Below are 22939 nucleotides of genomic sequence, written 5' to 3' on the forward strand. Positions count from 1 at the left end.
TTAGTAGTTATGTAAAGGTGAACGATATTAAACTTTTTCTCGAAAAAAAACAAGTAATGAAATTTATTAAGAGAGTCGATTAATATTATTTAATTTTAGAGAAGTTTGAAAACTAACTCTTTGTCGCTCTTTAATGAAATTTATTTTTTAAAGCTTTTATTTTCTATAACATTTTTAAAAATCATTATTCTCACAATGCTATGACGAAATTTTATTTTTTTATGAAGTGCACTATTTTAAAATTGTTTGAAACGTGGAATGGCATATATAATATCATTAACAGCTCTGTCGTCAAAAATATGTTTTCTTAGAATGTTATCGAATGGTTATAATAAATAATGTTGGTCGTTGCTGCGTGCTGTTTTAATATACAAATAGTTTTCGTAAATATGTTTCGAAATGTTCTGAAAAGCCGCCAGAGAATTGTTTTCTAATAGCTTCGTACTCCGAAAGTAGAGGTCAAAGTAATATAACTCTTGATAAGTCACAGAGCTGTCGTCAAGTTGGGGTCAAATTTAGTCACATGATGTGGCTCAGCGTCTCTTCCATATCAGATTTCCCTTTCACAATCATAAGAGAATTGAGTGGAGAAGTTGCTAAGGTTATTTTGTAAAGCATAAGGATAATAGTACATATAAAAATCAAGTAAGTCAAAAAATATTTTATTTATATTAAATTTATGAAGAGTCCTGTCTAATTCTTTAATATTTACACAAATGCATCTACTTTAATGGTAGTTGAAGAAAACATTTCCTTAGTTGTAACTACGCAATGGCAGCTGTTGATTAGCTTTCTACATTAAGACTTATTTTTTTATTTAAAAAAAAAAAAGCTTTGCTCATTGTGATAAATAAACTATTCAAATTTGTTAGGTGTGCTGCCTATACGGATAAGAAGAGACTGGTAGTTAAAACATTTCATTGTAATTAATTTTTGATAGGAATGCAATTTTTCAAATAATTACTACTTAATTAGAGCCGCCAACTTTCTACGCTTTTTGTAACAATTTATCCTAGTGGTAGCTATGTTTATGTGTAAATGTATCTATTATTTTTTATTCATCTACACTCATTTTCCATACCACTATATATAAATGATTTAAATGCTCATATGCAACGCCACTCTCACGCAGCCACGTATGCCAAGTGCTCCGGACACGCCAAAATAATTTTTAAAAAAAAACGGTGAATAACTACAAAGTGAATTTTGCAAATATTTGTCTATTTTTGCTTGCTTCTTAAAAGGTATAGCATGATATAATACTGGTGAATTATATAAGCCTGCGAATTATTTAGAAATAGTGGTGAATAAAAATCACAATTGATAAACTACCACTTTAAAATATACATCTCTGCCCAGCTAATTCCTGGAGAGGCTTTTACATAAATTTCGCCATAGGTAGTAAAATGGAATTTGAACTACGATTTGGGGCAGAAACATATGCTGTATTTTGAAACAGCTTATACGACTAACACAGCAGCATACCTGCCAACTTTTAATCCCTTCGAGGATGATTTTGCCCAGTGGTAGTAAAATGTTATTTAAATAACAATTTTAGACAGAAATATAAACTGTATTTTGGAAAAGCTTATGCAAACTTCCAAGACAGTATTACATATTCATATATATGCTTAATTATATTAAAAATAGTGGTGGTCAAAAAGATTAAAAATTAAGTTTATAAATGTAATGAAAGCATGCAGTTTACTACCACTTTAAAGATAGAAATAAAATTTTACGCCAAATGTGTAAAAGTTGGCAGGTATGCACAGCAGTATTACTTATCCATATATATTCTCTATTTTTTTTAAAAATAGTGGTGATTAGAAAGATTATAAATTAAGTTTATAAATGCAAGGAATGCATAGAAAGCATACACTTTACTACCACTTTAAATATAGAAAAAGATTTTACGATAAATGCGAAAAAGTTGGCTGATATGCTTTTAAATTGTTGACAAAATAACCGAAAAATATTAAAGCTTTCATTTTTCAAAGTGTACCAATCTTTAAAATATATTGCAAAAAGAATAACAGTTGGCAGGCCTGCTTAATAACGGCAGATTTTACAAAGTGGTAGTAAAACAACAATTTAGTATGAGAGAACTATTCTAAAATAAAAATTATTAGGACATCTAAAAGTTAACATGTTGAACGCCACGCTAATTTTACATGGCTTGCCCGTCTTGCCAAACTGTAATTAACTGCAAACTAAATTAGCAAATATTAGACCGATTTTGCTATTTTTTTAGATGGTTTTTCATGACATATCTGACAAAAGTGGTGAATTATATCAGACTACGAATTGTTTAAAAATACTGGTGGATAAAAATCTACTAAATTGAATTTATTAAACCAAGAATCACAATAATTAAGTAAATTTTGAATAAATTTTCTGCAATTCCATAAAAGAGTGTAAATTTTATAATTCTATATCATGTTATACGCTGTCAGCCAGCCGTTTTTCGCGGCCTATGTGAAAGATCAGTGTCGGCTAGCGGTGGTAGACGCAGCCTAAATGTAATTTCAGTGTCAGTCACCGGTGGTAGACGCGGCCTAAATGGCAAGTCCAGTGTCAGCCATAGATCTCATCCACATATATTTTTTTTAAATTATTGATTCATCATGATAGTTTATAATTTTTTTTGGAACTTCAAACTCCAATATTTAATTATTAATTTTTTCACCTTACTTAGGTAATATTAAAAATAAATTTTAATGCATGAATATCCCGGTTCAATCAACTAACAAGTTTAAATGAAAATAACTCCTAATGGGTATTATCTAAGTAGTAACTTCCAAGGTGCAGCATATCGTAGTCCAATGTACAAAACCGTGTTGCACCTTAGACCATATTCAGGATAAATCTCCTTCATAAAAATTATAAGATAGATAGTATATATCATGGAGTATCGAATATAAGCAGTTATATAATGTATTTCCCTCCCACAAAATTTCTTAGTTATTTAAATTGATATTTTCGGCATGAAAAAAATTAGCAAACTCTTCCTTACCTGAAAGAAAATGTCTGCTACACTTGGTAGATTTGGATATTACATCCTATTACGAATATCCAAAACTGTAATTTATAAAAGTCTAATATAATTTTCTCTAAAAATGATAATTGTAAAGCGGTTATTAAATTTCAGCACAAATTTAAATAAATTCACCTTAAAATGTAGCGTCCTAATAAGGTGATATTATAGAATTACGTTATAATAAAGACTTACCATATGCAGGGCTTCCAACTTCTTACGCTTTTTGTAAAATTTTATTCTAGTGGTAGCTAAGTTTATTTTTTTAATTTATTATCTTTTATTAATTTAAACTTATTTTCCACACTACTACATACAAAGTATTTAAAAGCTGGTAATGCAACGCCACTTTGTTTTAGCTCTTTCCATGGTTCCCGCGGATATTGTAAATTTTAAAAAGTGGTAACAAAAATTAAACAAATGTCGATAATATTATTTACGTGTAACTACCACTAAAAATTGTTTTCCAAAGAAAGTATAGACTCAGAAAAATTCCAGATTCTAAGCTACTTAAAAACGACGTGGTTTATTAGAGAGTAAACCTAAATTTACTACCACTACTAAAATTTTTCAAGGACCGCGGGAACCCTGTCCCTGGTGAGGCTTTTTAACTGTTGGCAAGATAACCAAATATTCCAAAAGAATTGGGTTTTAAATGTCTACCCATCATCTATAAGATATTTTGCGAAACGCGCAGAAGTTGGTAGACATGTTAAAGTTTTATATTTTGTTTCGTAAATTTGTTTAAAAGTTGTTTCTTTACCACTACATATAAATGATTCAAAAGTTAATATAAACGTCACCTTTTTCTGATATATATGTGATGAGGGTTGTAAATTGTAAGCACCACATTACCAGTCTTTTGAGAAGATTTAACTTTTAATTCTCTACCTAAACATTTTGCAAGAAGTGTAGTAGTTGACAGATATGCTAATAAATAATTAAGACTTTACACTTAGGTTACTACCTAGACATTTTGTCAGGTTATATAGAATGCAGAGATGCCAACTTGCTCCTATATATTTTAAAGTGGTAGTTTATCAATTGTGATTCTTGGTTTAATAAATTCAATTTAGTAGATTTTTATCCACCACTATTTCTAAATAATTTTTAGGTTTATTTAATTCACCAATTTATGGCACTTATATATTTATAGCACTTATGTCATGTTATACCTTTTAAAACGCAAGCAAAAATAGGCAAATATTTGCAAAATTTACTTTGTAGTAGTTATTTACCGTTTTTTTTAATAATTATTTTGGCGTGTCTGGAGTAGTTGGCATCTCTGAGAATGTCTAGAAAACAGGTCTCCGGAGGATGACTGTTTTCTAGACATTAAAAAAAAAAAACTGATGCTAATTTGCAGTTTAGACATAACGTTTCGATTACTAACTTTGCATTCTTTCTGCACTGGCAATTTTATGTGCATTTATATAATTTACATATAGTGGTGTGTAAAATAACTCTAAATCAAATTTTCAAAATAAAGTGTTATACATTAAAGCATAAATTTGGCCCCCAATAGAAAATTTTTTCTCAAAAAGCATAGGAAGTTGGCAACCCTGCATTAAGGAGGAATGTAGATTCTTTTACGAATAAAACAAAAAAGAGAGAGCTTAATAGGTTGAACATGTAATTTCAGTGTTCCCGGTTCACAATATTTTGTCTTTCATGCACACTGTTTAGTTAACACGTTGAATGCCCCATGCCAATTTTGTCTGGACAAACAGTAAATAACTACAAACTAAATTTGCAAATATTGAACAGATTTTCCTAGTTTTTAATAGGTTTAGCATGACATTTATGATAATGTGGTGAATTGTATAAGTCTACGAATTGTTTAAAAATAGTGATGGATAAAAATCTACTAAATTGAATTTATTAAACCAAGAATCACAATTAATAAACTATCACTTGATAATATTTATTAGCTGTCCGAAGCAAGTTGGCATCGCTGTGTAAATAAATAAAACTATTTTTGTGTGTTCTATATTGCATTAATTTCTTTATCTAAACCATTTTAATAACGATAATAATATAAAAAAAATAAAAATTTGATCGAGTTATGAGTTTCTGATAATCTTGGCTTCGTCGGTCACCGGTGACCCCCGTGGCGCAACGAACAAGCTCGTTCTGCATGAAACTGCTTATTTCTAATAGGGAAAAAGAAAATAATTAATTTTCTTCAATAGCTATCTAAAACTATTTATTGTTCTAAAACTTATTAAAATGTTTTTATACAATCTTAGACATACATTAGCCCTCCAACGCCTCATATCATAACTATGAAAACAAATAATTTCATCAACCTTTCTGAAAATAACTTTTCCTCATGCTGATACAGGTCTAAACAACTCCAAAATCAGACAAACACAAGTTGGAGCAAGCTGCTCATTTTATTTTCTGATTCCGTTTTAGTTATTCGAGCAAAGTGCTTGAAACATTCATAAAAGCAACTCCACTGCCTGCTTACCTCAATGCTCAACCAAAACAGTGCTAGAATTCCATATGAATGGGATAGGGGTCGCTTTGCGGCACAGGCGCCCAATAAAATCAAAACACTAGGACTAGACATACATTAACACATTGCAAGCGAGCAATTTTTGCTTGCTTTATTTATAAAAAACTGGGCTCCTGGGGCGCGCAGCTGCCCATATCCCATACACCATGAAAATATAAAATACATTAGTTAAAAAACATATTGGGTTTAGCGACCTTGTGGTAGCTGGGCAATTTTTGCAAAAACTGTATTACAAGTGATAGAGACTAAAGTTTTAAAGAAATGCTAAGCAAGGTTTCATAAATGTTGGAGCAAACTGGTCTCTATAACTACAGCTTCAATTTAAAAGTTAACTTTAATTTAAAATTTGTAGTAATCACGAATGGCTAATTTCTTTAATAAAACAAAAAGGAAACGAAGTAGTTTCGTTATCACGCTTTAAATTTTTGTATAAGGCCTATACCTGAATATAAGGCCTATACCTGAATAATGAATATAAATTATCGGGTGAATCTGATAATTCAATATAAGGCCGATATTGGTTGTAAAGTGGCTGTAAAATATCAGATGGATCATACAATTCTATATAGGATCAATGTCGGAAAATAACGGCCTTTTGAACTTTTATTGAACCATGATTTATGAATATTTATCCAATGAGAGCTCAAGCTATGTTGCTGTCAGGGAGGGTTCATGCTAGCACGTCGCAATTCATTTTGTTAAGCAAAAAATGAAGCAATATTATTACTGAGGTTCATTTTAAAATGATACGATAACTGAATGATTAATATTAAATATTTATATTGCTATTAAAGTTCAAATAACGCTGTTTTATACAATTTTCACGCGAAAGATATCTCTGTAGGTTTCTCTTCATGACATCAAAATTATTCATTAAATTTGATACATTTGACTACATACAAGATTCAAAAATTTTTGTTTCAGGAATTAAATTTCTATTTTATTAATATGCATTTTTGGCTGTAACTTGAAAGATTAATTAATGAACGTTATTTTGGGTTATTGTGACACAGTTCTGAAAGCTTTGTGTCACTCTTAAAAACTTGCCTTCAAAGCTTGTGTCATTCTTAAAGTTTTTTGTCACTTTTAGACTCTTAAGTTATCAAAAAAACTTTTCTTACAAGAAGTCATAAATTCAGTTTCAACCTTAGAATTTTCACCTTATATAAATTATGCTTGCTATATTACTTTCTTGCCTTTTAAGAGTCTGAGAATCCAGGACTACTGAACATAATTGTACATATAAACTTTAAAGTTCATTCTTAAACTTAAAAAAGAGCACAGGATGTAATATTTCACAAAAAACGGTGCCCTTCTTTAGGAACCTGTACTATTCAAGTGTGTTAAAATCATTCACTGTAATGAATTATCGCTTTTTACGAATAAATTTTAAAAATTTCGAAATCCTCGCCTTTTGAAAAGTTTGCGTATTGAAATAATGTTGTATTGTAATAAATGTATTAAAATCATTGGAAAAGTGATCTATAAAACCCACATGAAATTGCAGCCTACTCAAATTGAGCAATCCAAAACTCATCTCTAATTCATCGGCAGTAAAAATATCATACTTTAAATATCGAAATTTTAAAACTGATGCAGAAATAGTCGAAAAAAGAAGGATAACTGTAAATTGTAGTGGAAAAAAAAGAGATAGATTGGAAACTGAAGTTGATTGACGATGGCATAGCGGCGTTCATGGCTCGTTAAAAAAAAAAGGATTATTCAAAATTTCAAATTTTTGTGTAATATAATTGTGTCAAAAATATTGTTATTTGAGAAATCAGAAAAGAACCGTAAAAACGAAACATAGCTGCCGAGTAAACAGTCGAAAATCGACGTGGATTAACTATTCAATCAAGTCTGATCAAATCAAAAAGTGATTAATCAAATTCGAAACACGGCTGCCGTAATAACATTGTATTAAAAATTGGCACTTGGAAAACTATGTAGAAACAAAAAGACTATGACGAAAAAATTATCGAAAAACGATGTGGATTTAAAAGAGATTTGTAGCCGAGTGATCGGATCAAAAAGTGATTAGTTCAAAATTCGTGTTTCTTAATAACGTTTTAATTAAATACCGGAATTTTAATCACCGAATTCTAGCCAATTTAAGCGATAAATACCTATTAAATTTCTATTAAGTGAACGGGGAGCTCAGGTTGCCCTTGAATCGTTTTTTGGCGGTATGCGAATTAACAAGACTAGTCATAAGTAGATACCAGTGTTTGTTCCAAATCCTTATTTTTCTAAAATTTCAATTTGTGAACATAAACGTAGCTAGCTGAAGTTTTATATTAGCTTTTGATATAAAATTTTATTATTTCAAAAACATCAAATGCTACTAATATACTATATCTTAATTATTGTAGAATTGGTTCAATTAAAAATTGATATTTTTGTCTAAAATGGCTTATTTAACAAGCCAATTCTTTGTGTTTATTTATACAGAATCAAAACGTATAAAACGTAACTATATTACAGTATCAAAACGATTTAAATAGTGCCAGACTTAATAAATCAATTTTGTCTGTCTGCTTCTAATTTAGATTAAGAAAAGATTTCATAAATTTGTATCTTTTCAAAATTTTTATCGTAAATACAAAGTTTATAGAAGCGACTAAAATTCAAAATTTGATTAAAAGTGAGTAAAATGTGCAACTTTTTAGAGCATATTTTTTTAGTTAACTATTGAAAGTGAATGCAGAGATGCCAACTTGCTCCGGACGGTGTAAAAATATTTTCCAGTGGTAGTCTTTTAATGTATGATTCTTTGTTTAGTAAACTCTATTTGCAGGACTTCAAGTAACCACTTTTTCTAAATGATCCAATGACTTAATTGATACTCCACTTTATTTTAGTTAAACATAAAACCTCTTCTCTCTCGTAAATTTGTTTGCATAAATCTCACTATTTTATTTTAATTTTCACTCAGTAAATGTTACTGAACCCCAACCTTCACCATTCAATTGCGCTTCGGCGATTTATCATGCATTCCCACTCAGATGAATTAGTTAGAGCCCCTCGCGGGACTGATGTTAAGATAACTACGACATATGAGTATGAGAGTATAGTTAAGCATGTTGAGCTGTGTAAAAAATTATCAAAATTATCAGCCACATTTTAGTTTGTAGTTCCTACCGCTTTTAAAAAATATTTTTTTGAAGCCGGATTAATTGGCGCTTCTGAAAAATTGTTGATTTAAAGTTGTGATAAGTTATAGTGGTAGTTATGATTGTATAATTAAAAAGAAAGTAAATAAATAAATAAAAGTAAATTGAGTTGTTACCACTTTTTATATTTATAGTCGCCTGTGTCATCCACGTCAATAAAATAATTGAAATACTGGAGCACAACCACTGTTAGTCAAAAAAAGAAACTGGAGATTACTCAAAATAAATTCCTCAGATGTATCACAGGAGCCCCCAGATCCATGAGAATGAAAGATCTAAGACGAGAGTTAAAAATCAACAAAATAGATGAGCACATAGCTGAACTATGTGCAAGTTTCTTCAGAGATGCACTCTCTTGTCATACGTGCAATTACTTTAAAAATGTCGATTTTGAGCTCATCAAAGACAACATAAAATATAGCCCGGCAACCGCCTTTTTCCTATCCGACGGAGTTTTGTCCCGTAAATTTTGTAAATAGCTGTAAATACTTGTAAATAATTTTGCGCATTTATTTTGTATTTCTCCTTTTCCCTGGGGCTATGTGGCTACTGTGCACCTGAGAAGCTCGGGGGGAATACCTCGAAGGGAGGCGAGGCAGTCTGCCACAAAACCTCTTATCTCTCTCAAACTTGTTTGTACAATCTCACTACTTCATTTTAATTTTCTCTCAGTAAAAGATACTGAACCCCAACTTTCACCTTTCAGTTGCGCTTCGGCGATTTATTATTTATTTCCACTCAGATGAATTAGTTGGAGCCCCTAGCAGGGCTGATGCTAAGATAACCAACACATATGAGTATGAGAATTGAAATACAAATGTTTTTATTAAGCAATACGAATGTATTATTGAGTTACTTATAAACTACCTTTTACAAAACTGCTCGCTGACGCACGTGCACATTAACGAATCTCATGTTCAAATGTTTACTTGATTAAAAATGTAAGTATAATATTTCCTTAAGAATAGTTTTCCCACAGTAATAGTTTGTCTAAGGGAAATATGAGGAAAAGTCGTATACTAAATGAAGTCAAAAGAAATTGTTTGTTCGGAATACAGGAAAGCTGAACACTAAATGACTAGTCTGAAAAATAATCTGCACTGTATGCATGAACGGAAGTATTCAATGTGTGCTTACATTTGAACGTCTCTTTTAGGGTCTAAAAGAAATGGGGGCCCACCATTGGGTCCTTGGGCCCATCATCACTTTAATGTTGGCAGTAGCAGCAGCAAGACCACCTAAATGTGAACAGCCTCCTTTATGGTCCATCGATGGCCGTCAGCCATTGGTGGAATCTAAAGGAAACGTGACTGTACTTGCATTGCTACAAGCTTCTTGACAGTTCTGTCTGCTGCAGGCTCGAAGGTAAGTTTTCCATTACTATATATATATATATAATACAAAACAGTATTCTTTATACAGAAGGCAGTAGTATTTTAGCTCATATGTACACTGAATAAAATAAGATACGGATCAAGGTAGAAAACGGGAAAAATTTCATTTCTGATCTAACGATCTTCACGTTCAAGTACTCAATCCTAATGGTTCGAGAGGGCGACCCCAAATAGGATAATCAATTAGAAGAGACAATATTTTAAATTACGAAATCAGACACAAAAACGTACTTTCTCTGAATATACCTTTCTTTTTTCAACGGATTCCTGTTGCCCTCAAAATATAGTGGTAGCCGCAATCTGGGAAATGCGATGTCCATAGTTTAGTCAGGAAAGCGATGCTAAGTTTGAAACCATTAACACTAATATTACTTTTTACTTACTTCACCATATCTCGCGAACATTTTTAGCTAATTATAAAAAAATTCCCACAGTTATGAAATTTATTTATTTATAGATAATTCTATACAAAATGTAACTTTTAGTATATAAAAATTATTTTCTATTACTTTATTTAACAATAGTTGAACAAATTTTGAAATGCAAGGTATAAACTTTTTTGTATCTTTTTGAACAATGTAATTTTAAATAAATTGCAATATACGAAATTTGAGCGAAATCGGTCAATTACATCGGGCTGAGAGATCGAATTTAAAAATACGACTTTTACAATGTTAAACGAACGAAAGAACGGCATTTTTGTTCAAAGAAAGTTATGCTTTTGTGTCTGATTTCGTAACTTAAAGTATCGTTTCTCTAATTAATCAGCATATTTGAGTCCACCCCCTCAAGCTATTACGATTGAGACCTAGAACATGAAAATCCGATTATTTGATCGTAAATTATTCAGTGTGTCCGTTAATTTTTTGAGCAAAATTACTCTGTGTTCTTTAAAAAAAGCTTCCTTTTTCCAAAAAAAAAAATTAAAAAATTGTAAAAGCACAAGTATTTTTTTATTGGGATCTATTTTGCAGAAACGAGAAACTTATGTGTATGTGTTGATTACTATAATACATTAATAATATAAATATTTAGATTTGGATTTAAAGTGTAAACGCACACAATTTACGTTTTAAAGCTAAAGTTCCTAGTTACAGTAAGAAATCATGTAAACAACTGTGATAATATATATATAAACAAATATATGTATAACAAAGTGATAATATATATTTGTTTACACTTCATGTAAACAAATATATATCATCACTTCTACAAATAGATGTTTATATCTCACTTTGTCTGCTTGGTATTAATGGCTTATGTTCGAGATAGACCGAAATTGTTTTCATTTAGGTTTTTTAAAAGAATTAGACAAAAGTACATATAAAAATGTTTTATACATTTTTTAAACTTCAAATTACCTATAATTATTATAACCACTGTTTATCCTTTAGGCCTTAAGAATGTGTGTTTTGTTGAATATACAAAGAATGAACAGAATTAATAATTATAGATTCATCCATTCCTTAATATGAATTACAATTACTATTTTAATATGAATTTAATATTAATTAATATATTTTCAAATCTCACAAAGTGCTAAAATTAAGAAAATAAATTGTACTCCAAGTTTGTGTTCACCACTATACTTAAATTCATCACCAAAACGAATTATGAAGCAAAGAATCATTAAAGTGAAAGCTAATTAAAAAATGAAACTTCTTTATTAGAATATCAAAATAACTTTTTCAAATCTTTAAAGGACTGTATAAATCTCAATCTTAGCAATAAAGTGCTTTCAGTAAAAAAATTGTATTCGATAATTAAATATTAAATTAGAAGCTATATGCATGCTTGCAAAATTTTTCGTGTTTTGGGAGGTGGTTTTCCCACATGGCAGTAAAAGAAAAAAATGAAAATTGAATTACAGCCAAAAGTAGAAAAATATTTTTATTTTGTACAAGCTGAAACAGAATTCGTATGGTCTTAAAAAAAATTAATTAAAAATTTTGCACTATCGTATGATTGTAATGTTTTTTGTATGTATGTTTTAATTTGTTTATATATTTTGGGTCAGAATCACATTCAAAATTAAATTTATTAATCCTAGAAATAAAAAGAAAGTATACTCAAGAATGTCACAGGTGACAAAAAATGTCAAAAGTGGTAGAAACTAAATTAATTTTTGTTTATTTATTATCTATTTATTTATTATCTATTTATTTATTATCTCTTAATGATAAATAACACTATGAGTAGCATTTCAATTTATTCATACTTAAATCAAAAACATATTTCGCATTCACTTTCGGTGATGCTGCAAACAACTAAAATTGTAAGAAGTGCTGGTAACTATATTAATTTTTGTATATTTATTATCTCTTTTTTATTATTCAATTGAGACTAGCACTTTATACTTACGTTTTAAATTATTCATATTTAAATGAAAAACATCCATCAAATCAATAACGACAGTACAACAGGCGCCTGCGGGCTCTACTATATAATGAAGGAGTAGAGTGTCCGCTTCGCGGACATCGATTTCGAACACAACTTCAGTCTAAGTCCTATCAAATTACTTTCAGTTGTATACTATACGAGGGCTGAAAACCCATGCTTGTCAAGTAGCAAGAGAGTAATGATTTTTCGAGAAAGATAAGAGTTTTTTTACGATTAATGTTGAATAATTTGGAGAAAAATTTACAAATTTAGTCATCCCGTTGCAACTCTGCACACATTTTACTACGACTTCAGAGATGCCAACTTGCAACAGCAAATAAATATTTTAAAGTGGTAGTTTATCAATTCAATTTAGTAGATTTTTATCCACCACTATTTCTTAATAATTCGCAGGCTTATATAATTCACCACTTCTTAGTAGCTATGTCATGCTATACATCTTGAAAAGCAAGCAGATATTTGCAAAATTTAGTTTGTAGTTACTTACCGTTTTTTTTTTAAATTATTTTGGCGCGTCCAGCAGGGGTGAAAGCGAGACGGAAAAGAGGAAAGGCTGGTAGTAAAACCATTTCAGTTATAGCTAGTTTTGGGGAGGAGTTTACTTATTCTTTTTTTAAATTTTTCAACAATATCTACTTTATCTTGGAAAAGAAGCAGTTTTATATATATGCCAGAATTATAAAAGAAATCTTGATAGTTACAGATATTTTATTTTTTCGAAAAAAATGCTGGAATGAAATGTTTTACGTACCAGGTTTTTCACTTTTCCGTCTTGCTATATAAGGGCTTTCACCCATGGCGTCCAGAGCCGTTGGCATCTCTGCAACTTTAAACAGGGCTGCTAACTTTTTTACGTTTTCTAAATAAATTTATTCCAGTAGTACCTAAGTTTATGTTTTAATGTATTATTTTTTATTCCTTAGAACTTATTTTTTCCATACCACTGCATATAAATGATATAAAATATAAACTGCATATAAATGCATTAACAAAATTACCAAATATTCGGAAAGCTTTGAAACCAAATGTCTACCACTTTATAAATATTTTGCAAAGAGCGTAGTAGAAAGCAGGCCTGCCTTAAATATAAAAATAAAATTTTATGCTAATTGCGTTAAAGTTTTGAGCTATAATTTATACCATATATTACTGGATAAAATGGTGAACAGGTGCTTTCTGTAACATAAAAGTTAAGAATGAAACAATTATTCTATTTTCCTTTGCAAATTAAGAAAAGACCATTGCAGTATAGGATTTAAGTAATTATACTCTCAATAATGGTGATACCCCTTTCTTTGAGGACCGTCCATAATAAGAGGTGGTCTATAATCATCACCTCATTGTCTCAACATGGGGCACAAGCAGGTTGTGGAAGAACGTGAGGCGATAAAGTGGCAAATGTGCAAAGTCGTCCTTCGAAGAGTCGCAAATGTCGATACCAATCCGAGGGATTATGCATAGTTCGACTCTTGAGCTTTTCCCTCTATGATTCAAACATCACAAATCAAAGCAAATCAACACATGTGAATCAAACACATATTTACAAGATCTGTTAGAAAGACAGTTAAGCATTTCAAGTGTGGACGTAGTATTATACTTTCAGAAAAGTAATACTTACTTAAATTATTATCATTTTATATCTACTTTATGAAATGTACAAGCAATAAAATTAAATAAAACAATTTACATACTTTAGGCGCAGATATGTGTCTCATATATCGAATCTCTTTTGTTGAATTGTTTTAATATTTTATGTGTATTTGCCAGATTAAAACGAATACATTAAATTTGTTATTTCAAATTTGTTCCATAGCCTCGAGTTCTTGCAGCGACACTTTAGTAACCACGGTATGGATGACATCAATTTCATGATTGTGAACTCAAATCTGCAGCATGCAGTTTTGCTTAGAAGAGAACTGGAGAATCGTGTTTCCTTCGACGTTTTCCAAGACAACCATGAAGTTAATGTTTGGAACAAAATGGAAGGTGGAAAGGACGACGTCTACATCTACGACAGGTGTGGTTCCCATTCTCTGCAGAATAACATGTTTTGAATTATTTTGGTTTTTAGACTTTATACCTAGTATATGCCTAAAACCCGAATTCGTAATTTAGTAAAACAGTGTTAGGCAAAAGGTTCTAAAGCAAAGCCATTGACTGCATTTTTTCTATGATTCTTAATTTTATAACTTTTGTTAATTTAACGAGATATTATTCTTTTAAATTATTAAAGACTTATTCATTGCTTCGTTCTTTAAACGATTCTCAACATAATGAAAAATTGGATAATTTATGCAGATTATTGAGAATTTTTTTCCGAATTTAACTGCGTCTAGTAATTGAGAGAAAAATTAATCAGAGAAAAAATACACTTTCACTTTTAAAACATGCTCTTGACAATATACCTGCACACTAAATCTTCGAAGTATTCTCATTATATTTCTAATAATTTTCTCTATAAATTAAACCTAAAGAGCAGAGAAGTCAAGAAATGACTATAGCAATTAAAATGCAAATAATTACTCAATATTTTTTCAATAACTTTTTATTAAAAAATAAATTTTAATTATGGGAAACAACTTGACATAATTTGTAATGATCTGTTCTTGAAAGGTAAATACATTTATTTAACAGGGGCAATATGGAAAAGTCTTAGTTTCAATATCAATAGACTGTAACCACTATGTTATCTTAACTGGATTCGTAGCTCTAAGCAACATTATGCATTTGTCAAAATTCTAATCTTAAGTTATTAAGGAACAAAATACTGGACTGCTTTTAAGTAAAGTTTCCTAAGCTAGTAAGTAAAATTCCCATAAAGAATATATTTTGAACCACAATTCATTCTGAGCATATAACTTAGCTTGATTGAATTTTTGACGTCAACATTTACTGTCCAGAATTCACAGCACTAGCTCTAACTCTAAATTCGAAACTCCAATCCTATGTGCCGGATTATGAGCTTTTGATGAAAAAACTTAGCAAGGTTACTATACACTAAGCATATGCGCATATGAAACGATTTTTTTGCTATTGTAAAAACTCGGTAAAGTGCTGGATACATTGTTTAAGATTGATATTTTTTGATATTTTCAAAAATATTAAATTCGTTTATGATTGCAGGTGTGGTAGGTTAGCATATTTCATTCCTTACCCACTGAGTGTTATGGCTTCTGCTGATAGCCTAGTACCAAAGGCAATTATAGCTACATACCTTCGAAGTCCATGTGGCGACACTTGTGAAGGAAATAGCTCTTTTGCAGATAATGAAGTTATAGACCCTTCAAACAATGTAAGTAAAACCATGTTTTGGTTTTTTTATGCATTTTCTTTAAATTTCAATAATTTAAAACAGGAAAAATGCCTCAACAATTGCATCTGAAAATGTTCTCTTTTCAAATAAGCATGGAAGATTACTCAGATTACATTTAAATCAGAAATTGTAATTGTTTGTTATTTTAAATTGCTCTTTATACAGCACATCAAATTCAGCTCATTAACGTCTATAAAATAACCACCATTTCATGACATTACACATCTTAAAAGAATTCAAGCCTCCTTTTGAGTTTGAAAACAATCAAAATCTCATGTAGGGTTCAGTTTCATAACGTCTTAACTTATTATCTATATTTTCCATATATGGTATTGTCCATTTCTTTTTCATCAGATTCACAACGTCCATTTACGGTGTTTGCGGTCTGGATAAAATTTGTAATTCTTTCCATTCTCTTCAAAAATTCAGTACCTGGTAAAACATTTCGTCTACTTCGGATTGCAGGATGAAAGGTCAAGCACATAAAATGTGTAAAATGACTGCGACTGAGCGAACATCAAAATAATTAACATTTTATAAAAGAGAAAACATAATTGGAAACTGAGATAAAGGAGAAGGAGTAGTTATAAAACACCTTGGGGCAGGTTTTCCCAAACTGTTCAAAGTTACGGCACCCTTTCGGGATTTAAAATTGTCTCGTGGAACCACAATAATAGGGAGATTTCGTTTGCTTCCATACGTACGATTTGAAGCAACTGCGCATGCTCACGCTTATTTTAGTTGCTATGTATCTTTGTGCTATGTTGGCGTGAAGTAGCACAGGTGTAGATAGATAGCAAAGTAGATAGATAATGTATAAATAGTCATCAGATCTCCTTTACTGAAATTGAGATAACTGAACTCTGACCGCTCCTTTACTGAAACTGGAAATGGAGATAAAAGAAATGGAGTAAATATCAAACATCTAAGGGCAGGTTTTCCCAAACTTTTCTAAGTTATGGCACCTTTTCGGGATTTAAAATTGTCTCGAGGTACCACAATAATATATTATTTAAGATGGGATGTGGGATAATGTTTGATATAAGTATATGCGCCATTATTTTTGAAAATGGAATAATTCCATTAGGAAGGTGGTATAAGTAAGGCTAAAGCTAAGGCTTTTAAGGGTAAGCGTTTGAATTACTATAAAAATTTCGTCAAATATTAATTTGGTTGCTGTTTTTAAGACTATAATTTGATTAAACATCAAAAATGCGACAATGATTATTAAAATCGTAAATAAATGCATAAAGTAAACTTATTCTAACTGAACTTATTCCGCTTTCAAGCATAACGGCTCGTATAATGTATACTTCATGTATGTAGGACTAAGAAAGAGAAACTATAGTAATTGGTGAAGAGAAAATAAGCGTAGTTAATACAACTCATACAAAAAATTATCTCAAGTACATCGCTAAAAAAATTTAAACATAATTTTAATATTAAAAATAATGTATAATATTTTAGGCATTTAAATATAAGAGAAAATATAAAAAAATTACCATCCGCGTTTAAAGACATTGTGAATTCATTTACTGCTTGTAATACGTAACTTTTGCAGCATAACGTAACTTTTCAAATTAGTGAATAAAACCTGATTCAAATGCTCGCTTTGCTTTCTTTCTTTCTTTTTTTAACATGAATTTTACAGCAATGTCTGCTGCTCATAATAGCAACTGCCAAAAACTGTTAACTGACTTAATGATTGATAAATTCTAAACACTGACTTCATAATAGTTAACTCACTTAATGATTGATATATTCAAAATAACAACAGTAAAAATGAACCATGAGATAAAGTATAGTTCGGTCACCAGGAGTTGGCACTTGGATCCGCATTCCTCGCGTGGTATCCGATGGTATTATTTCGCTATTTTTGAGAGAATGATGTGAACAATCCTGAAAAAGGTTGCTATTTGGCAATCGCATGACAAAAATATTTGTTTATCATTCTTTGTGTGCATTATTTTAACACTAAATATTTCATAAATTTGATGATATTTCTATCTTTTGAGTGAATAGTTTGTCCTTTTTGAGACATTTTGCTGCAATATATTTAATTAGCTAGAGTAACAAAAGATAAAACAGCAAAGGATAAAGTGAAGTAAATGATGGAAAAATAATTCACTTTTTGTGTTTGAAGCGCATTAAGGGTTGTCTCAATTTCAAGAGCGGAGGCGTTTCTCCTCTTACTCCCTCGTGAAATGAATTCTTCGTCCGAGGAGGTAGACCCAAGTGCCAACTCGGGATGAGCGAACTATAGTTCAGAATTATATCTATCGTAACTCTGAATTTTTTATGTTTTTGCTTATAAATCCTCATTAAAAAGACTTACTTTGCAGGCAACTTCAAACACTGGAATGGAACAACAAAATAGTACACATTCTCACCATTCCAATGAAACAAACGACATTCCAACCAATGAAACAGATCCTTCAAGAAACAACATTGTTAATTTATTTTTTAATACTTCAAATAATAGTTCATCTACAGACACTTTAAATAATCAAGACGTTATTGAAAGTAACCAAACAACGTCCAACGACAGTAGTTCTCAAAACGTCCCTGCGAAAAATGGTAGGTGTTTAGAGGCTGACATTCAAGTTTGCAGTGATTATTCCAAACGAAGACTGTTGCGGATCCAATCTTGTTGTTTGTCAGAAAATAGAGAAGATTTGGCCTGCAGAAGCTTCACGCCGAAGCGATGCAAAAAGATGCAAACTGTCATCAAGTGTTGCATCAAAACCACCATTTCTGATACGACGACTGCTGCCAGTGCAGATGAATTCGAGACAGCCACTACCACAGAAGCGCTTGAACAGACAGAAACATCCACGGATTCTGAAAATAGCATACGGACTGGAGCGAGCATGTGACAAAATGCTCCCTGACAGCCCGAGTCGGGACCGCTTAACGATCCCGATTCTCAAAGGCCGTCTGAATCAAACATGTGAGAAAATGCTCCATGACAAAACGAGTCAGGGCCTGCTAACGGTCCCGATTCTCAAAGGCCGTCTGAATCAAACATGTGAGAAAATGCTCCATGACAAAACGAGTCAGGGCCTGCTAACGGTCCCAATTCTCAAAGGCCGTCTGAATCAAACATGTGAGAAAATGCTCCATGACAAAACGAGTCAGGTCCTGCTAACGGTCCAAATTCTCAATCAGAATCGAACTTGTAAGAAAATCCTCCCTGACACCAATATTAGAAAATTAGTTTTTGTCATAGTGCATAAAGAAAGACAGTTCTGGAATGAAGTATTTGGAAATTGTTCTGGCGATTTTTTCATATAAAACAATTCAACTACAATTCAACCCTCTGAACTATACCTTCAAATGATTTGAACAATTGGCAGCAACTGTTTCATTAGATTTTTGAAAATGTTTTTGTTTAACTTAAACAGTTGTTTAACTTATTAGCATTTGAAGACAGATTATTTTTTAAAACTTTACAATGGTGATAATACCATGTTCATTATTTGAATTATCAAAACATTTATATCCTCTCATAATATATTCATAGTAAAAATAATACTAATATGGATATGCAGCAGTTATGTAGAGGTTCTTTTTATTTAATCAAATGTGTTAGTTGACAGAAAAAAATATTCATTCAGTTAAAATATAACCGTATTACCATGTTTTGAATATCAGCGTTTTTGAGTATCTACGCAATATAAGTAAGAATTATTTATGTAATAAACTACTAATAAAAAATTATATTTTTACATTAGATTCTGTAATACTAAACTTGCTATTTAACACATACTTAAAACTAACCTTCATTTTAGTGAAATTGTAATTTAAGAATTTTACAACTAAATATCAACTAATGTAACTTTAAATGCAATGACAGTTTTGGTAATGTAATAGCTGCGGCAATCAATTTCAAATTGAAGAAAAACAATCTTTTGGATTACGTAACAAAACATAACGGGAATAAAATAAAGCCTAAAATAAAAGTTTTATCTATTTTTTTCAAGAAACCGAACTATTTGACAAATACTTCGTATTTCCTAGAATGTTAGAAAATCTTCAAGGAATGTTGTAAATGAAAACGACGAACGAAATCTGAAAGGAGGTTCTTTGTTTGATGGCTTTTGCACTCCAATGAAGGTATTTCTAAAATTGGAAATAAATCCAGAACAAACACAGGTGGGGAATCATATATCCAAGCAAACTAAACACACATATAAACTTATGTGAGAGATGAGTAGTGATTGAAAAATAAAACTTTTCCTCGACTATTTTAATAAAAATATAAGTAAGATATTTTAAGTTGTTCTAATTTTGATTTGAAAAGTATATGACGGCTTAAAAATCTCAAATAGTATCTTTCAAAGAGAGTGAAGATTAAAGTAATGGAATACAAAGCATATACTTAATTTTATCAGATTTTTGTTTGTGTCAATGAAAAAATATATTTCAATGTAGCTAATACAAAGTATTATTTATTAACTAAAATTTAACTATAATAAGTTCAGTAAATATTAGTGTGTGTTCATTTCAATACCCGCGTGCTTCATTTTTAAAGTATCATATATAATAAATTTTTAAAAAAAATGATAAGTCTGTATGCTTAGATGTAAAAATTGTCTTTAACATTTATTAAAAAAAATGTGTATGTTCGTGTCAATGTAATAATGTTATAATGTGTTATGTTATTATGTTTAACTGTCTTTCTACAGAAAGATTTTCAATTTTATTTAATGTAATTTTTTTTAAATTCTGGATTTTTGTAAAATATAGAAAATCAACATTATTATACATTGATTTTTGATATCAATATATAATAGGTAACACTATATTGATAATATGATGAAAAATAATTCAAACGTGCAGTGCAAAAGGTATGATTTGTTTTAAAAATAAGTTTATTTCTCAATTATGAAGTTCCCAAATGAAATATTAGATAAGTTTGGGGACTGATGAAATGAGAGATAAAATTTTGAGAAAATTGTGACTACCTTTGTAAATATTGAATGTATACAATATTTTATTTGTTAGAATAACTTTGTAAAAACAAATATGATAGTTAAATAAAAAAATTTTTATTATGATTCGTAAGGTATGTTTATTTTATGTAGAAGTTCTGAATGGTTATAGGTAGGTGCCAACATTCCGGAATAATTTTTATTGCTGAAGAGTATTGTTTTAGTTTTATTACTATCTTAAAAATCAGAACATCATATCAGGGAGGCCAAATGCTCCACTTTCTTCAAAAGTTTCTATAAATTGGTAACAAATTTAATAGTAAAATTTCCAGAATAAGGGACATTTCTGTCGAATCTCACTACGAAATGACGACACCAAGTATGAATTTTTTTAATCAGGATTTGTATGTTTGATATGGTTGTGGTGAAAAATAATTTAAAATCAAATTAACTAAAGCAAAAAATTGCTTAAACCTTTCAGAATAAAGGACATTTTCGTCAACTCTCTAAAAGTCTCCCCACGAGATGACAACAAAAAAAGTGAATTTTTTTCATGAGAGGATTTGTATGTTTGACATGTTGTGGTGGAAAAAAAATTTAAAATCAAACTTACTGAAATAAAAATAAGTTAAACCTTCCAGAATAAGGGACATTCTCGTCAACTCTCTAAAAGTCTCACCACGTGATGACAACAACAAAAGTGATTTTTATTTGTATTTTCAGGGTTTGTATGTTTGACATGTCGTGGTGGAAATATAATTTAACATCAAATTTACCGAAGTAAAAATAACTTAAACCTTCCGAAATAAGGGATATTTTCGTCAACTCTCTAAAAGTATCACCACGAGATAACAACAACAAAAGTGATTTTTATTTTTATTTTCAGGATTTGTATGTTTGGCATATCGCGATGGAAAAATAATTTAAAATCAAATTTACTAAAGCAAAAATAACTTAAACCTTCCAGAATAAGGGACACTTTCGTCAATTCTCTAAAAGTCTCACCATGAGATGATAACACAAAAGTGCATTTTTATTTATATTCAGGATATGCATGTTTGACGTGTGGTGGTGGAAAAATAATTTAAAATCAAATTTACTAAAGCAAAAATAACTTAAACCTTCCAGAATAAGGGACATTTTCGTCAACTCTTTAAAAGTCTCACCATGAGATGATAACACAAAAGTGCATTTTTATTTATATTCAGGATATGCATGTTTGACGTGTGGTGGTGGAAAAATAATTTAAAATCAAATTTACTAAAGCAAAAATAACTTAAACCTTCCAGAATAAGGGACATTTTCGTCAACTCTCTAAAAGTCTCACCATGAGATGATAACACAAAAGTGCATTTTTATTTATATTCAGGATATGCATGTTTGACGTGTGGTGGTGGAAAAATAATTTAAAATCAAATTTACTAAAGCAAAAATAACTTAAACCTTCCAGAATAAGGGACATTTTCGTCAACTCTCTAAAAGTCTCACCATGAGATGATAACACAAAAGTGCATTTTTATTTATATTCAGGATATGCATGTTTGACGCGTGGTGGTGGAAAAATAATTTAAAATCAAATTTACTAAAGCAAAAATAACTTAAACCTTCCAGAATAAGGGACATTTTCGTCAACTCTCTAAAAGTCTCACCATGAGATGATAACACAAAAGTGCATTTTTATTTATATTCAGGATATGCATGTTTGACGTGTGGTGGTGGAAAAATAATTTAAAATCAAATTTACTAAAGCAAAAATAACTTAAACCTTCCAGAATGAGGGACATTTTCGTTAATTCTCTAAAAGTCTCACCACGAGATGATAACAACAAAAGTGAATGTTTTATTATTATCAGGATTTGTAAGTTTGATGTTTCGTGGTGGAAAAATAATTTAAAATCAAATTTACTAAAGTGAAAATAACTTAAAGTTCGTCTATCGCTAGCTATTTTTTTCTATACAAAGCGGAGCAAGTTTGTGCTTTAAGTAACTGTTGAGAATTAGTGGTAGTCATCTGAAGCAATTTCTTTTTAAAACAAACATATCCTTTTTTTAAAAAAAAAAAAATATTAAAATATAAGAATTTAAGCACTCGTCTGTATGACCTTATATGAATCGGCTTAAATTATTTGGGTTCAGTGGTGAACTAAACTCTTTTAACTTATTAAAATAT

The 22939-nt window shown here is 30.3% G+C and overlaps 1 protein-coding gene across 1 annotated transcript; it reads left to right on the forward strand.

Annotated features, from left to right (window-relative positions):
• Positions 1-70: 70 nt before the first annotated feature.
• Positions 71-20895, forward strand: LOC107455308 (uncharacterized). The gene is made up of 5 exons (XM_016072817.4): positions 71-645; positions 9885-10093; positions 14336-14539; positions 15646-15814; positions 18178-20895. Exons 3-5 carry the CDS (start codon positions 14373-14375, stop codon positions 18709-18711), a joined length of 870 nt encoding a protein of 289 aa, XP_015928303.2. The 5' UTR covers positions 71-645; positions 9885-10093; positions 14336-14372; the 3' UTR covers positions 18712-20895.
• The last annotated feature ends 2044 nt before the right edge of the window (positions 20896-22939 follow it).

The sequence above is a fragment of the Parasteatoda tepidariorum genome, chromosome 3 (assembly GCF_982258835.1).
Source record: "Parasteatoda tepidariorum strain Cologne lab strain chromosome 3, Ptep-v5.0, whole genome shotgun sequence".
Taxonomy (NCBI): Eukaryota; Metazoa; Arthropoda; class Arachnida; order Araneae; family Theridiidae; genus Parasteatoda; species Parasteatoda tepidariorum.

Bases quoted from the DNA above. Each gene is read 5' to 3' on its own strand.
- LOC107455308 (XM_016072817.4), top strand. From the start codon at position 14,373: ATGGATGACATCAATTTCATGATTGTGAACTCAAATCTGCAGCATGCA. The intron at 14,540-15,645 runs GTGTGGTTCCCA...TTATGATTGCAG, and splicing joins GACGTCTACATCTACGACAG to GTGTGGTAGGTTAGCATATT. The intron at 15,815-18,177 runs GTAAGTAAAACC...CTTACTTTGCAG, and splicing joins TTATAGACCCTTCAAACAAT to GCAACTTCAAACACTGGAAT.